General features: G+C 44.8%; 3 protein-coding genes across 6 annotated transcripts; all 3 read left to right on the forward strand.

Moving 5' to 3' along the window:
* On the forward strand, positions 534 to 4,433 carry LOC8061372. The gene is made up of 11 exons (XM_002463422.2): positions 534 to 840; positions 1,026 to 1,396; positions 1,485 to 1,651; positions 1,764 to 1,837; positions 2,042 to 2,096; positions 2,181 to 2,255; positions 2,449 to 2,522; positions 2,618 to 2,666; positions 3,360 to 3,444; positions 3,685 to 3,741; positions 3,816 to 4,433. The coding sequence occupies exons 2-11, from the start codon at positions 1,033 to 1,035 to the stop codon at positions 3,860 to 3,862; spliced, it is 1,047 nt and encodes a 348-aa protein (XP_002463467.1). The 5' UTR covers positions 534 to 840; positions 1,026 to 1,032; the 3' UTR covers positions 3,863 to 4,433.
* On the forward strand, positions 6,568 to 10,511 carry LOC8059238 (ruBisCO large subunit-binding protein subunit alpha). Its single transcript, XM_002463423.2, has 7 exons — positions 6,568 to 7,142; positions 8,052 to 8,173; positions 8,306 to 8,513; positions 8,625 to 8,770; positions 8,901 to 9,207; positions 9,517 to 9,968; positions 10,057 to 10,511. The coding sequence occupies exons 1-7, from the start codon at positions 6,908 to 6,910 to the stop codon at positions 10,327 to 10,329; spliced, it is 1,743 nt and encodes a 580-aa protein (XP_002463468.1). The 5' UTR covers positions 6,568 to 6,907; the 3' UTR covers positions 10,330 to 10,511.
* On the forward strand, positions 10,655 to 14,199 carry LOC110431995 (RNA polymerase sigma factor sigF, chloroplastic). 4 transcript variants are annotated; one of them, XM_021451902.1, is made up of 9 exons: positions 10,655 to 11,463; positions 11,550 to 11,698; positions 11,806 to 11,912; positions 12,020 to 12,169; positions 12,283 to 12,568; positions 12,663 to 12,893; positions 12,983 to 13,123; positions 13,255 to 13,452; positions 13,547 to 14,199. In XM_021451902.1, the coding sequence occupies exons 1-9, from the start codon at positions 11,343 to 11,345 to the stop codon at positions 13,835 to 13,837; spliced, it is 1,674 nt and encodes a 557-aa protein (XP_021307577.1). In that variant the 5' UTR covers positions 10,655 to 11,342; the 3' UTR covers positions 13,838 to 14,199. The 4 variants fall into 4 exon arrangements, with proteins under 4 accessions (XP_021307577.1, XP_021307578.1, XP_021307579.1 ...); XM_021451903.1 differs by having other exon boundaries at positions 11,553 to 11,698; XM_021451904.1 differs by having other exon boundaries at positions 10,655 to 11,457.

Genomic DNA, 16,992 nt, shown 5'->3' on the forward strand with positions numbered 1-16,992 from the left:
TATAAGTTGATGAGAAATTTTAATTAAATAATAAAACCCTCTTCAATAAACCAGAAGATATAAGGGTTTTAAGAGTTGAAAAAATAGATAAAAAGTTTAATAAACTAGAACATATAAGGGTTTTTAAGAGTTGAAATAGGGAAAAAGTTTAAATTACATAAACAGTTTTAAGTTAAAAGAGTTCTATTATAAGGATATAGAATAGAGTTTTTTTAGAGAAATTAAATAGAGTTATTTCAAGTTAAAAGAGTTCTATTAAGGATATTGATGAATGGAGTTTTTTTAGAGAAATTAAATAGAGTTATTACAATAATAACGAGGCGTAAGTGTTTTTGGGCCGTTCTAGACCCGACGACAAGGCCCAAAAGACGGAGTAATAAGAAATAGGCCGGCGGGCGGGAAGTTGTGGGCTCCGGCCGCCCGCACCTCTTCCTCTACCGCACAAACGGAGACGGAGATACGAACTGACACGTGGGTCTGGCGTCCCATCCCATGCGACTGAGGTAGTGGACCGCACGTGTGAACGGAGTTTGCGTGCTCTGTTAACTAACGGCAGGGGAAAGGAAGGAAGTCCGATCGAATCCCCAATTTCGTTTTCGGTTTTCCTCTTCATCTCCAATCAATCCATCCAATCCCCGCCCCGTCGTCTTCTTCCTCGATTGATTGCCTGATTGGCTTCCTCTTCCTTGATTCGAATCCAAGTAAACTACCCAAAGCCCCCCACCCCCAAGGAAGGAACCCTACCCGCGAGAGGCGGCGCCACGCCGGAGCCTGCTCGTGGTGGCAGGCGACCGATCCAAAGCAAAGCTTCCTTCCTGTCTCCTCTCCATCCACCCACAAGTAAGATGCGATTTTCTCCTCTGCGCGAGTTTCTGCATGCTGCTTCCACTTTGCCTTTTTTTTTTTTTCCCCTGTCGTGGGAAGATGTATATAGTAGTATGTTCTTCGAGGAAACCTAGGTGATTGCAATGTCGTTTTGATGATGATTATGGTGATGACGATTCCCGACCATTTTATTTGCACAGGAAAGCCATGGTTTTGTTCGAACTAGACCCGGACATCACCCGATGGGGTCTTCACCATCTCCTCCCCGCTCCGGCTGGCTACTCTGCTCATGATCGCACCCAAACCACCCCTACCACACCTTGTACAGCCTTTGTTCGCCCTCTTCATCAGCCCACCGGAGACATGGGTGGCTCAAACTCTGTTGAGATCAAGGTTGAGCATGTCAATGCGGTTGACAACGACGAGGTCATCGCGCAAGCCCTTCAGGAAGAACTGTCCCATGTCGCCCTCGCCGAAGCATCCGGGGCAAACAGCACCCCTGACGATCAACAACACTCTGCTGTTCTCACGCAGCAATGGCTTCGCCCACGTGCCGTCCATGTACAATCATGTATTACCCTTCTATTCATTTTCAACCCTTTCTACTGCATCCATACTTTGCTTGTATTATTATATTATAAGTGTTATACCACCTCCAGCTTCTCAAGAGGCAGGGACCAGGGAGGAACCTTTCAGCACCTGCTCAAGCCCTGGAGATGACAATAATGTCCAGGACAGCCAGCCATGCTTGATGGAGCTCATGGATAACTTTTCTGTCCTTGACGGTGAAGTGGGCAAAAGGTTGAACAACATGGTTCCTGTTCGTGTACGTACTTCGCTTCCTCATGCTTCAACATGCAAGTTACTACATCTGCTACTATCTGCATTCTCAAGCTTACCGTGAGGGTTTTGATAATCTGTTCCTTTTGCTGTCCCAGCATGTTCCTAAAGTAAATGGAGAGATTCCTTCTGTTGATGAAGCCATTTCAGATCATCAAAGACTTCTTGACAGGTAGGTAAACCAAAGCTTAGACTCTATGTGTTGGACAGTCATCACAGAGCCCATGTGGCATAGTAGTATAGTAGATGAAAAATGTTGCCAACACAAATCGATGCTGTCAGTGGATATAACTGCTTACCTAAAATAACCTATGCTGTGTCAGTATTGTGATATTTTTGTCATTTGACTCCAATGTAATTTCTTTCTTTTCAAAAGGTTGGTGCTGTACGGTTTGGTTGATCTCAAGGTTAAAGGAGATGGCAACTGCCAGGTTTGTGTAAAGGATCCATCATTTCCCCCTTTTTGCATGATGCCATCTCACGGTATCTATTTGTATTGTGTGGTCTCTTAACAGTTTAGAGCGCTGTCAGATCAATTTTACCGAACTCCTGAACATCACAGATTTGTTCGGGAACAAGTGGTGAAGCAGGTTAGTATTTCTGAAAAGACTAGTTTTGTTTCAGTCATATATGAACTTCTGTATGCAAATGCATCTACTACCATACTTCATCCCAGTATTTTCGCCCCTTTTAAACAGTCATGCCTGCACATTCTTGTCGTTCTTCGTTTTTGGATTCCTATGTATGCCCTCTGAACCCCTTCAAATTGCTGGCACCTGGCAGCTTGAATCGCATCCTGAGATTTATGAAGGATATGTTCCTATGGATTACAGGGAATATCTCAGAAAAATGTCAAAGTGAGTATTTTTTCTGCTCTCTATTTATGATCAAATGTTTAGGTTATAATGTAAATGCATGCCCTCATTTTGTTTTGCTTAAACACTCGAATCAGGAGCGGAGAGTGGGGTGACCATGTTACATTGCAGGCTGCTGCAGATACGGTAAACTTTTTGTTCTTGACCTTTTTGTTGTTGTTGTTGTTGTGTTAATGTACGCCTGACACTATATATTTGGTAAAGGTACCAAGTAAATCCTCCACTTTCACAAGTGCCACTGCCATTAGTGGCTAATGAATCTGGCTTCAGTAGTTAGCATACCTTGTTATATTTGGAAGAGGCATGAGTTCCACCTAATCAATTATGATAGGGTATAAAATGATACAAAGTACATAAGTGCACACAAAATTAAAATAAAAAAATCGTAACTGAAAGCAAAGCTCGCAAAATAAGTGGTCAGCATATACATCTTTTATTTTCAATGCAGGCACAATCAGCAAATAAGATTATAGTTAAACTAGTGATGATGTTACAGTTGCTGTTTCTGCAATTGGTTGATCTTTCTGTCCAATATTCCTGTTGTTTCAAGTATCTTCTACAATTTGGTTTCTTCTGCTAGCATGCTGTCTCTGTTATGGGTTTGCAAGCTGATTGGTCGGCGTTGTCAAAATTGCATTGCATAGCTGGTGCCTAGTATGAGAACTAGGAGTATATTATAGAACTTCTTTCATTGGACAAAAAACTTTTCAAAGGAGTCTGTCTGTCTTTTATTTTGCTTGGCCTACTGTTGGTCTTTTTTATTGTATTTGTGTATATATATATGATATGAAACTCAAGTGCATGCACTGGCTTTTGCAGTATGGTGTAAAGATCTTCATCCTGACATCATTCAGAGATACATGTTACATTGAGATTCTTCCTGTTGTTGAGAAATCCAGAAGAGGTAATGTTTGTTTTCTAATATGATTGTTATAGAGTTTATATATACTAAAATACTAGATTCAACAAATATGTTATCGACTTCACGTGAAACTTAAGGTGCCTGCCCTCACATCAAAATTTGAGTATTGTTTGCCTAAGCGAAGTTATTTTTTTCTTGGGCATATTTCTCCATGGTTGCTTTTGTTGATGAGCAGAAGTGAGCATGTTTTGGCTATCTAAACTCTGGAGTCTTGTCGTGCAGTTATATGCTTGAGTTTTTGGGCTGAGGTGCACTACAACTCGATATATCCGGAAGGAGGTATTAGATGTCACCATTTAGTATGTTGACCATGTTTGTTGAGTGTTTGATTTCATCATTATTATCTGCTGCAGAGTTGCCGGTTTTGGAGAACAAAAAGAAAAGCTGGTGGCCCTTCTAGCTAGCATTCCCAGGACGGGACAAGGAAGAAGATTAGAGCAGCTAGGGATCCCGAGCAGCTAACAGATAGGAGCCTTTCTGTTGGGCTATGTGACTAACTCATGGCGACGCGGAGGCCATGGGCAGTTGCGGCTTGCGCCTTTGACGGCACTGCATTACCATTGTCATTGCCATAGGGGAGACATGTGCAGTACTGTACGTAGTAGTAGATGATACTCACTATCCCATTTGTACAGAGAGAACGAGGGAAGAGCGAGACAGATAATCAGGCCATTAGCATAGTAATAGTAGTAATAATAATGTAATACAGGAGGGAGGAGAGGGTCATTCATTCATTGATTCATTTGCTATTGCTAGTTCCTTTTCCGGTCGTTCGATGATGTAGCCAGCCACAGAGTTGTGATAGGCTCATGCTCATTCTTTATTTTGTTCTTGGACATATCATGCATATTTATCATCATCAGACAAATAATGCATGCATGAACTTGGATGGAAACAATTAACAGTCTGTTGATGACGATTATTATTTGGTCAAATGGCTGCCAGTCTCATGGATGAGGAATTTGTATTAATTAATTCATCTGTGAGATGTCCTGTACGTGATGAGGAATAGAAGAATTCATCATTGTCCTGTGAGGATTGTATATATGCCAGCATTATTCTTCTTCAATCGGCCTATAAAATAAAATAAATATGAGGAGTAGTGCATATATATTGTCAACGACCTTTTTTTTTAGAAAAGAGGTTTCTCCCGCTGTACTGAGTATAAAGCGAATTCAGAACGTTTTACAACATTTTTGTTTGTCGGCGTGCCTGCCACAGCATAAAACGACTAAGCGTTTAAGATCTAGCACTGAGTTTTCAAAAAAAAAAAAAAAGGCCTCACTAGAACTAGAACTAGAGCTCGACTGAATCGCAGCGTAGCCAACTCCGAAGACTGAGAAACCAACGTTGGTAGACTTGATTGATGCCAGCATATTCTAGGAGGTTGAGCTGCTCTTAACTCCATCTTCTCGATCATCAACATCAGCTCCTCCTCTATTGCTCCAGTAAACATTGGTCTCCATCTTCTCAGAGTCTTGGAAATTCACATCATCAGCACTTTTAGGTCCCCGAAGAGCAACAAATATTAGGTCTCTCTGTTGTACACTTGTAATTAGTGATCTTATGCCAAATAGCATTCTCATTCAACCCATATCTGAAAATCCAAGAACTTAGCAAGGAAAGGTTGAGATTTCTCAGTTCTGGTATTCCTAGCCACCTAACTCTTTTTGTTGGGCTACTAACTCCTAACGAGCCAGGTGATATTTATGATGGTCTTCATTGTTGTTCCACAAAAATCTACCTATATGGGAATTGATCATATCAATCGCCCATCTTGGAAATTTAATAGTAGACATGAGGTAAATTGGGATATTAGCTATACAAGCTTTTAGCAAAGTCAGTCGACCAGCATAGGATAAGAGTCTACCTTCCAACCAGCTATCCTTTTGATGATTTTGTCAATCATCATCTGAAGATCTTCTTTTCTTAACTTTATGAAATGCAGGTACACCTAGACATTTTATTGGAAAATCACCTTTTTTGCAGCAGAAAAATTTTGCTAACTCATTTAGGGCCCCTTTGGATGACAGGATAGGAAATATGTAGGAATAGGAAAACCTTAGGAATACATATGCCATACCCCTCCGTTCCTACGAAAATTCAAAACACAGGAAAGCTGAAATGAAGTCCTTTGGCAGTAGCACAGGTGAAACACAGGAATAAACCACAGAGACTAGATGCTTCCATTATTTTTTAAAATCTTGAACATCTACCAGTTATTCATTCAAAGTCACTCGCTTTGTTGTTTGCCTCTGGAATGACCCAGGCCAGCCCACGTAAGGCTCACCAGAAGCTGCCAACCAAAAAAAAAGAACATGCACAGAGCGCGGGCACACACTTTGTTTCCCGCCAGGAAAAATTCCATGAGGTCTGAGCTAATGTTTTGTTTCCTATGGAATAGAGTCATAGGATTCTAATCCTATGGAAAACTTCCTTTGTTTTTCATATCAACCAAAGGCTAGGAAAGGAAATATTCCTTAGGAAAGCTAATCCTACAAAAATCCTTTGCCCACCCTGTGAACCAAAGGGGCCCTTACTCCTCGATGCCAATGGTTAGCAGATCATTTTTATCATACTTTATTTTCATACTAGTCATTTTCTTATAGCATATTAAGAGCCACTTGAGATTATTAACTTTTTCTAAATCATTCTCTAGGAAAAGGAGTGTGTCATTAGCATGCTGCAGACTAAGCACACCTCCTTCCAGAGTCCTTGGCAATAACCCAACAACAAGATTAGATCTAGTTGTTTTCATAAGCATTCATGTGAAAATGTCAGCAACCAAGTTGAACATGATTGGGGATAAAGGGTCCCCTTGCCTAAGATCTTTGTCTTGCCTTAGGCCGTGTTTAGTTCACGAAGGAAAAAAATTTACGATACTGTAGCATTTTCGTTTGTTTGTGGTAATTATTGTTCAACCATAGACTAACTAAGCTCAAAAGATTCATCTCGTAAATTTTGACCAAACTGTTTCGTCTATATTTAATATTCCATGCATGCGTCTTAAGATTCGATGTGACGAAAAATTTTGAAAAATTTTGAGTTTTGAGTGGAAGTAAACAATGCTTTAATCTCCTCTAAACTCCAGATTGTCTCAAGATCCCTAATAATATCATCCATCTTCTGTTTTTCCCCTATTAATAGGAGCCCAGATTCATATTTTTTATCCAAAATTGTCAACGATCTTCCACCCAGATTGAAAGGGATGCCTCGTTGGAATGTTCTAGAAAGAAGGCCGGCCCCTCGAGAAGCCTCCGGGTCGTTCCCCTGCCTCTGCCTACTACTAGTAGTGGAGGGGCATGGTCTCACGCTACTCGCTAACTACTCGCCGCAGCCAGGCAGACGAGACAGACAGATCCCCTTCCCCTGCCGCCGCCGCCGACCCCCAAATCAAAACCCTAGCTAGACCCCAAGACACGCAGAAGCAGAAGCAGAAGCAGGCATGGCCACCATCCCCACCACAGATTCCGGCCTCCTCCTCGGTTCCTCCGCTCTCCTCCGGAGGACTAGGAGGGCCGCCTCGTCCGCCAGGCTTCCCGCCGCCGCCCGCCGTCGCCCGCAGCTCCTCGTGCGCGCCTCCGCCAAGGAGATCGCCTTCGACCAGGGCTCCAGAGCCTCCCTTCAGGCCGGCGTCGAGAAGCTCGCCGCCGCGGTCGGCGTCACCCTCGGACCCAGAGGTCTATTCTCTCATCTTCGTCCTCAGTTCATCTTCTCTCGTGCTCCTGCCGTGCCACTCTGCTCTGTTGTTTTTTTTTATTCGGAAAAAGGATAATGTCTCTGTTTTTTTTTTTTTTGAAAGGAGAATATGTCTGCTTTTAAGAAAGCCAATTAATTTAAGATAGAACAAACCAACTCTCCAAACCACTCACCACTGTCTACGGACAATTAGCATGAACATAGTGTCATAACAAAGCTCCTTCACCGGCTCATTCTTACTCATCCACTCAATCAAGCGATATACCCTCTGCTTCATCTTCTTTCTGTCCTCCTCCTTTACCAGGTCTGTCCACATCTGCAGAAAGTTGATAGTTGTCATATATCCCACCATTTCTGTACTGCTACCTCGGAAGGATTATTATTACATCTGCAGAAAGTTGATTTGTCATATATCCCACCATCTCTGAACTGCTACCTCGGAAGGATTTACTACTTCTAACTAGTTCACATTATTACGACTCACGAGTTTTTGGCGATTCTGCTTCACGACATGCTGCTGTGCTAGGTCATTCGTTGCTGCAGCCAAACTGGTTCTACTAAACCATGTTAACACCGGTCTCTTTGTATTTTGCATATTATTACTATACATTGAAAAGGTTGCACACTGTGTACTTGTCTCCGGCAGCCTTTTCTTTCATTTTTGTTTTCAGTTTCACATCCTATCATATCCTACAGCAAAACACTGATGTGACAATGATACTATCACCACCCTTTTACTTGTGAGTTGTGTTATTTTTCCCCCCCTTTGATGTGTCTTGATGACGTTTGGGTTTACAAAAACCAGTCTTTTGATGCCTACCTCCTCCTATGGTCTCTTTCAACGCCTGGGCTGATTTTCACTTGGTTTCTATATTGTTCTGTACTGGCAGGAAGGAATGTTGTCCTGGATGAGTTTGGAACCCCCAAAGTGGTCAATGATGGAGTTACCATTGCTCGTGCTATTGAGCTCGCAGATCCCATGGAGAATGCTGGTGCTGCATTGATTCGTGAAGTAAGCACCATTCCCTCTACCTCTTATCTGCTTCATTCTGTTTGTTATCTTGTGCAAGTCAGAACATGCATGGGAATGGGCGTAACTCGTTCACCACGTATCTCATGCATTTATCTGCCTGCCAAATGAAAGGTTGCTAGCAAGACGAATGACTCGGCTGGTGACGGAACCACTACCGCCTCTGTTCTCGCTAGGGAAATCATAAAATTGGGTATGTTGAGCATTACTTCAGGGGCAAATCCAGTGTCAGTTAAGAAGGGCATTGATAAGACTGTTCAGAAATTGGTGGAGGAACTTGAGAAGAAGTCCAGGCCTGTCAAGGGTAGCGGGGATATTAAAGGTCTGGCCTTTTAGACACATCTAGGGTCTCTTTTCACAAGCTTGCAAATGGATCTTGTACCTTGGGAAAGGAGAACATGCTTTATAAAATGTTGCTGCCTTTTCCTTTCAGCTGTTGCTGCCATATCAGCTGGAAATGATGAATTTGTTGGGACTATGATTGCTGAAGCTATTGACAAGGTTGGCCCTGATGGTGTCCTCTCAATCGAGTCATCATCATCATTTGAGACGACAGTTGAAGTTGAAGAAGGGATGGAGGTAATATATATTGGCCTAGCTAGGACTGCTCCCTGGCCGATGCCTGTTTCCTGTTTTGTAGTTTATTAATATGTAAAGCTTGCCATTCTTGGTGCTGAAATAGTTCATTGTTTCTCCCTTCTGCCTGCAGCTTGACAGAGGATATATCTCCCCTCAGTTTGTCACCAATCCTGAAAAATCTACTGTTGAGTTTGAAAATGCTCGGATTCTTGTCACTGATCAGAAGATATCATCGATAAAAGAAATCATTCCTCTGTTGGAGCAGACAACACAGTTAAGAGCACCACTTCTTATAATTGCAGAGGATGTAAGTGGCGAGGCGCTGGCAACATTAGTTGTAAACAAGCTTAGAGGAATTCTAAATGTGGCTGCAATCAAAGCTCCTGGCTTTGGTGAGAGGCGTAAAGCTCTTCTTCAGGACATTGCCATTGTTACAGGTAAAACTACTCACTGCTTTCTTCAAGTTTGTTTTTACCCTGGTCAGTATTCTTATGATGTTTAGCATTGTCTGTTTGAATCAATACACCTCTGTTTTCTACTAGAATATGGGCAAGCTTAATGGTATTCCTTATTGTCTAGCTAGAAATAAAAACTCTGTAATGGTGAGTATGCGCTTAGCACTAGAATTGTGTTTGGTGTGAACGAATTGATTGGATCTTGTGAAATAACATGTGCATAGGTTTTCTAACTCGGAACTTGAAAGTTTAGGCCAGTGGTTTTCTGATCTGTTTCTGCATGTCGATCAGGTGCTGAATATCAATCCAAAGATCTTGGTCTACTAGTTGAGAATACAACAGTAGAGCAGCTTGGCATAGCTCGGAAAGTTACAATCTCAAGTTCCTCGACTACCATTATAGCAGATGCTGCTAGCAAAGATGATATCCAGGCCAGAATTGCTCAGCTGAAGAGAGAGCTTTCTCAGACGGACTCGGCTTATGACTCTGAGAAGTTGGCAGAGAGAATTGCAAAGCTTTCTGGTGGAGTTGCTGTGATCAAGGTTGGAGCCTCAACCGAGGCGGAGCTTGAGGACCGCAAGCTCCGCATAGAGGACGCAAAGAATGCAACTTTTGCAGCTATAGAGGAAGGTATTGTTCCAGGAGGTGGTGCAGCCTATGTTCATCTCTCAACATTTGTACCGGCTATCAAGGAGACGTTGGATGATCCTGAAGAGCGGCTTGGTGCCGATATCATTCAGAAGGTACTGATTGTTCTTCTTAGCACTTGGACTTTAGGTTCTCTTTGTTTTTTAAGAAATGTTGTTGATACATATTACTGGTGATTTTCAGGCTTTGGTGGCACCTGCAGCGTTGATAGCACATAATGCTGGGGTGGAAGGTGAGGTGATTGTGGATAAAATCAGGGAAAGCGAATGGGAGTTTGGTTATAACGCCATGGCGGACAAGCACGAGAACCTGGTGGAGGCTGGTGTGATCGACCCTGCGAAAGTGACAAGGTGTGCCCTGCAGAACGCCGCCTCGGTGGCTGGAATGGTGCTGACTACCCAGGCAATCGTTGTGGAGAAGCCCCAGAAGGCTCCTGCAGCTGCAGCGGCACCCTAGGATTCTTCCACACCATGTAATACTTACTAGGCACGGAACAGGCACTAGCGTGCAAAAAAGAAGAAAAAAAAATGTGGTGATCCTTAGAGTGACAAGGGAGAGAAAACTGATAAACTATTTTTTTTGTCATGCGTGGGCAAGAATAAATTGAATCAATGTGGGATCCATGGGGCGAATTGCTATGCGCTGTTTTGGTTGGTACTCAACTGCTCGTAGTGAACGAATTGCAGAGACAGGATTGATTGTGCTTGCTCTTGCAAAGTGCGGAGAGGAATTGGACTCGGGTTTTGCTCTGCGTTGGACCGTTGGTGCAGGCGAGTATCTGGTACAAGGACGGGTTTTAAGCAAGAGGCAGCTGGCTCTAGTTTGCTTGTGAGACTGAGACCGAGCTCAGAGCGGCAGCACAGCCAAGCCATGGCGCCCCTTTCCGGGGCTCTGCTCGCTGCTCGCTTGTTTTATAACTCATACTTTTTTTCGTCAGTCAGTAGTATTTTTTTATAATAAATTAGTAAACAGTACTTTTAACCATGATTTTTTTGTTTTTCATAGTGCCAAGGCTGCCATCAATTGCCGTCTTCTCATCATCTCGCCATGCGCATGACCTGTTGGACGGAATGCAGTGTAGAGGAGATGGAGGTGGAGGGGGATTTTGGCAACCCGGTGGCCCCCGCATGGCAGCAAATTCATGGTGCTGCTTGGGCGCCTTATCCTCTCACACCACAGCACACCACACCAGCAGCCTGCCCAGCGCCCACCACAATGCCAATGCCTCCAGCTCAGCTGGTTAAAAATCAGTCACCTGCCACCTGGCGATCAATGAAATGATCTAGCTCGTCAAACAAACCCTCTCCTGGATAGGAGTAGCAGAGGCATCAAGGACACTGAACCAACCAAACTGCGTTTGTGAGGGAGAGGCCTGGCTGCTGCTGCTGCTGCTGCTGCTTGTCACCAATATCCATCTCTGCCTCTCCTTGTTCAAAACCTTTGTTATCTTGACCAAGATCCCTCCCTCCATGAATTCCAGCAGAAGCCTCCTCTCCTCGCCCCTCTTTGCTAGCTCGTCTCCAAACTTCAGGAGCAGTACCTCCGTCTCCGTCTCCTCCTCCCCGTCCCCATCCCGCACCACAGGTATATGTATGTATGTATATGCCTATCCTCGTTTCTAATCATTATTATAGAGTATGCATGTTCCTTGAGCTCATCCGCCTACGATCTGGCAGCAGTTCCGATGATACATGACAACACCGGCAGAGCATCCACGGCGTGCCACTACTCGCCATCACTTGTGGCTGAGGAGCAGCTTCACGGTTCCAAAGACACCTTGACCTTGAAGGGCGAAAAGGCTTTGCTTGAGTTGCTGCTAGGCATGGTGTGTCATCACTATATCTTGTTTCCCCTTACACCTACTACTACTACTACACTTTCCTGGAGCATATGTGCTCCTGATTTCATATTACTCCTGGGTTCTTCCTGCAGGCTCTGGACCAGCACGTCGACGGCGGCAAGCTCACGGCTGAGGATACTGATTTCGAGACCTATTTAAAAGAAGCAACAAGCCGAGTGCTTTACCAGCCAGTATTCACGTACGGCACCTTCTGTTTCCCTCATCCTTCCATTCCAGCCTTTTTTGACAGCTGCTGCTGTTATGCGAATCACTTTTGCGATTATTCTGACCTAATTTTGTTGGCAGTGAGGATGATTCCACTTCGGAGAACTCTTCAGCATCAACAGCTAAAACACCTGGGAGTTTGGATCTTGGCAAGCCGACGAAGGAGGTGGAATTGCCAGCACAAGAATCAGGCACTTCAGACACCCAGTTGGATGTACCACTGCCTCACCGGTGTGTTTCTTTCCACTTCAAACACTCTTATGTGGTCAGATCATTGTTGGAACACAACGACAAGAAATCACGCTCTTTTACTATTCTAAGACTTAACCATTGTGTGCCACCAGCGTGGACCCAAACCATTCGTACGAGGGACTGCTGAGCAATGATCAAGTGTTTATTAGATCCACCCGGTTACTTGAGAGAAGATCCAAGAAACGCAACGCCAACAGGGCTTTGAGTAATGACGTTCCGTGCAGTGGTGTGAATGTGAATTCAAAGAGAAAAGAGAAGTCAAAGAAGTTTGGCAGAGTTCTTGATCCAGATGAGCCTTTTAGGTTGTTTCTACGGGATCGAGAGACAACAGAGTTCTTGACAGCAAAAGAGGAGAAACAGATGTTCAGTCAAATACAGGCACAACTTCTTCTATTATCGCTGTCCTTCCTTGATACCCAGATGTTCAGTTAAATTATTTACTGATGCAGAATTGTGATTTAATTTTGCACAGAATCTTATGAAGCTAGAGGAGGCTCAGCGTAAACTGCAAGCTCAATGTGGTCGTGAGCCAACAGTTGCAGAGTGGGCTCAAGCCGTAGGAATGAGCTGCAGGGAGTTGCAATCCTGTGTGCGCACCGGAAGACGGTGCCGAGAGAAGATGGCCCGCTCCAACTTTCGCCTTGTGATACATGTTGCTAGGAAATATGAAGGACATGGTCTTGACATTCAGGACTTGGTGCAGGTTTGACGCTTTTAGATTGCTTATTACGAGATCTTTCTGGGGATTACAAGATTTTCTTGGTTTTGAATGTGTGTCAGTTGTAATGCTAGGATGGATGCTGTGGGTTGATGAAAACCTTTGAGAAGTTCAACCCGAGCAAGGGATGCAGATTCCCGACCTATGCGTACTGGTGGATCCGTCAATCGATCAAAAAGTCCATCTTCAAGAATTCAAGACTAATCCGATTGCCGGTATTAATTTTCATCTAGTACTAGTGTTTATATGGAAATAATGGTGCTTGTCAAGGCTGTACCCATGTAGGTCTATCCATTGCTTGATCCTGACAGTTTGTTTCTGTTTGTTATCATCTGTTGTGTTGCAGGAGAGTGTGTTTGCACTCCTGAGGAAGGTGGGCAAAGCAAGGATGGAATGCATAATGGATGGGGAGCAGCCGACGAATGAGAACGTCGCAAGGCGCGCCGGCATCACAATTGAGAAGCTTGCGAAACTGAGAGCTAAAACCAGGAAACCACGGTCCATGCAGGATCGGGTTTGGTCAGACGACGGTGTCACGTACCAGGTACTGTAATTAATTATCATGGTGTAATACCAGGTAAGTAACATTACATTACATCGCATCCACTGCCACTGATGGATGGTCTGCGTGCGTGCAGGAGGTCACCGAGGACCCCAACATTGAGCCCCCTGAGGTGAGCGTGGACAGGCTGATGATGCGGCAGCAGGTGCGCAGCTTCCTGGCGGGGATGCTGAGCCCCCGGGAGAAGGAGATCATCGAGCACCGCTTCGGCATCCACGACGGGCAGCCCAAGACCCTTCATGTCATCGGCGACATGTACGGGCTGTCCAAGGAGAGGATCCGTCAGGTGCAGAACAAGGCCCTGGACAAGCTGAAAAACACCATCTCGGCACAGGGCTTCCACGTCTACTTTGATTTGCTAACTTGAGCAGAGCACACAATTAAGCTGATGCTGAGTCTCTTCAGCAGATGCATTGTCTTGTCCATATATATATGTACAAATTGATTGAAAACTGAACAAAACCAGCTCTTAGCATCTAGATTTGTATACATCACACATTCCCTTCCCAAATCCCAAAGGGCAGAAGCAGCTAATGGAATTGCCGTGTATATCATATATAGATAGAGGACAAATGCAAGCAGTATACACTTCACAAAGGCAGATCCATTGCCGCCTGTTCTTCATGTAATAAGTATATTTTCCTAGGCAAAATCAACAGCAAAAAAACTGTTGCTACATACTGATACTGAACTTCCTTTGGGCTAGAGTACCAAGGTACACTTACTGAACTCCTACTTGGCATGTTCTTTTGGAGTACAGTACATTGGATTTGCAATTTGGCATTCCTTCGTTCTTCTAATCAATGACTAGTCTTGTACTCCTATTATGACAGTACCAGTACTATCTGGTTGGTTGGCTGTATAAATGTCCATGTAGTGCGGCACGAAGGCCGCACTTTTAGCCCGACACGAGCACGGCTCGACCTGGTGACGTGCAGGTCCAGGGTGGCACGGCCCAAGGTAGCAAGCCGTGCCCTGGGCCTTACCCCGCACGACGTGCCAACCTGGCATTGGCTCAGCCTACAATAGCAGGCTTGGTGGTGGCCCGACCTCCCTCCCCAATGGCTCGCTAAGAGCCCACCTATTCCCTAACCTTAACCCCACACCACACTCATTTCTCCTCTCTACTCAGTCGCGAGTCGTGGAGTTGCGCGACCCCTCGGTCTCCGCTAGGCACTCACAACGTCCATTGCCCCTGCTGCCCCGCACCACCATCCAGGCGTCCACCGGCCACATCCCCACCCTCCCCCCCATCGGCCGCCTCGTCCACGTCCCCTCGCACAACCGCATCGCATCGCACGTGGCGGCGTCGAGTGACTTCTCCAGGCCTTCTTCAGATCTAGATCTAGATCTAGCTCGAGGGTGTCGGGCTCCTCCGAATTCAACTCAGACAACTCCTCCACGCCTCCTTCGGATTCCATCATCTCTCCTTCCGTCTCGGCCTCTCTCTCTCTCACGTGTTTCGGGGCTGTGGGCTAGCCCAACTAACGCCATAGATCGTGCTTTCCGGGCTGGCTCGACCCGACAAACAGCCCATAGTACCGTGCCTAGGTTGAAGGCCAGGTACATGGCCCAGGCGTGGCCAGGGAGGCAAGACGTGATGTGTCAGCCCGACTCTTTGCAGGCCATGCCTGACCTAGGCCCGTGCCGGGCCGGGCCGTCGGCCATCTATAGTTGGCTGCAATGCAAGGCTACAACCAGCATTATTTATTCATAATATAGGAGTAGGACTTTCAAAAAATATATGTACAGTAGTACCAGTTTGGTTGGTCCATTTGGAGCTGAGCAGGCCAGGCATACACACACTGGCAGGCAATTGTCTGTTTACCAACGCGGGCTTTCGGCTTTGCAGTCACAAGGATACTAAAACTAATTAGGGATGTGTATAGTTTCAACAGACTCATGTAGAGATTGACCAGAGATGATAAATAATCACAGAGTAGTAGAATAGGAACAAATATGACTGAGACTGACCCCGTCTAAATATCTTTGACCCTTGTTTTTTTTTGTTTGATGACATTGATTTGGATTGGATCTATCTTAGGATGCTTTTTTTTTCCTTGTGGTGGAGCCTGCAATTGCAAGGGACTGATCATTGCACACACCTGGTTGGCGGTTGCGAGCTGCCGCTGCCATGGTGCCATGTCCTCCAAAGGAGTAAAAAAATCGAGTGAGCTTGAGCATAGCTACACGCCTACAACCATTTTAAAAATACATTGTGCTTTTCCAAAATTAGTTACTGAAAATATATTCGTGTAGGTCAGGGTCACTTGACAAAGTTTTTCCTCTTCTTCTCCCGCTGCTGCTGCCGCCGCCGCCCCTGAAAAAACTTAACCATGTACTCTCTCCATTCTAAACTATAAGAGCATGTTTTGTATAGCTCACAAGTCACAACAGTTTCATAAGTTGTTTCATGAATGCATAAAGTTATTAGTGAAGTTATTTTGCCAAATAATTTTTTCAAAAAAGCTCAACTTTATTTAGAAAGTTGTTCATAAAGCTCTTTTCTAAAAAGACAACTTCACTAGTGAAGCTGAGTTATGCCAAATAAATCCTAAGTCGATATAGATTTTTCAGGTACATTTTTTTCTACATGTCTAGATACATACTAAAAACTATATACCTAGAAAAGTCAAAGTAATTTATAATTTAGAATAGAGGAAGTACATGCTAAAAGAGAGAGAAAATACTCAATACTAAGAGTAACTCCAGCAAAACCCCCACTTGAGCCACCATACCTAAATATGAGTGCCCTCATAAGAAAAGCAACTCTAGCAGGGAGCCCCCAATTTAGCGTGCACACCCAAATCTCCCCCCGGACCCGATCCCTGTTGGCCCAACAAGCCAACCCCCATCCACGTGGGCGCTATTCCTCCGCTCCTAGTGTGTGTGTGCTGCTCCGCCATCCATCACATGGCCGCTACAAGGACGCGTTGGCCGTTGCTCCGTCACGCGTTGACTCCCTTCCCACGGCGGCGACCCATCCTCTTCCCTCCCCACGACACGCGACAGCGCTCCCTCCTCTTCCCTGCGACCCGCGTTGGCGCTCCCTCCCACGCGGATCTGCTGTCGGCAGGACCGCTCCTTCCCCTCACCTACACTGGATCTGTTGTAGGGTCGGCTCCCTCCCCTCGCCGGGCTCTGCCGCTTCCGTCGCTCTTTCTTTCTCAATTGTCATTGTCATTGTTTGTTCAAAAGGATTTGAGGGGTTAGGTTTGGGAGCTTGTGCTGGAGAAGATTGTAAAATAGAGGGTCAACAAAAGTAGGGGGAGCACTCAAATCAGATATTGGGGCCCTGATTTAGGCATTTCTGCTGGAGTTGTTCTAAGGTCCGGTTTAGTATAGTTGAACTTCACTAGTAAAACTGTTTTTTTAAAACAACTTAATGAGCAACTTTCTAGGTGAAGTTGAGCCGTTTTGAAAAGTTGTTTAGCAAAATAGCTTCACCAACAACTTCGTGCATGGATAAGAGATAGAAACAAGGGAGAGAGCTAGGATAAACTAATTTTTTCAGTTTTATCA

Source organism: Sorghum bicolor, chromosome 1, assembly GCF_000003195.3.
Source record: "Sorghum bicolor cultivar BTx623 chromosome 1, Sorghum_bicolor_NCBIv3, whole genome shotgun sequence".
Taxonomy (NCBI): Eukaryota; Viridiplantae; Streptophyta; class Magnoliopsida; order Poales; family Poaceae; genus Sorghum; species Sorghum bicolor.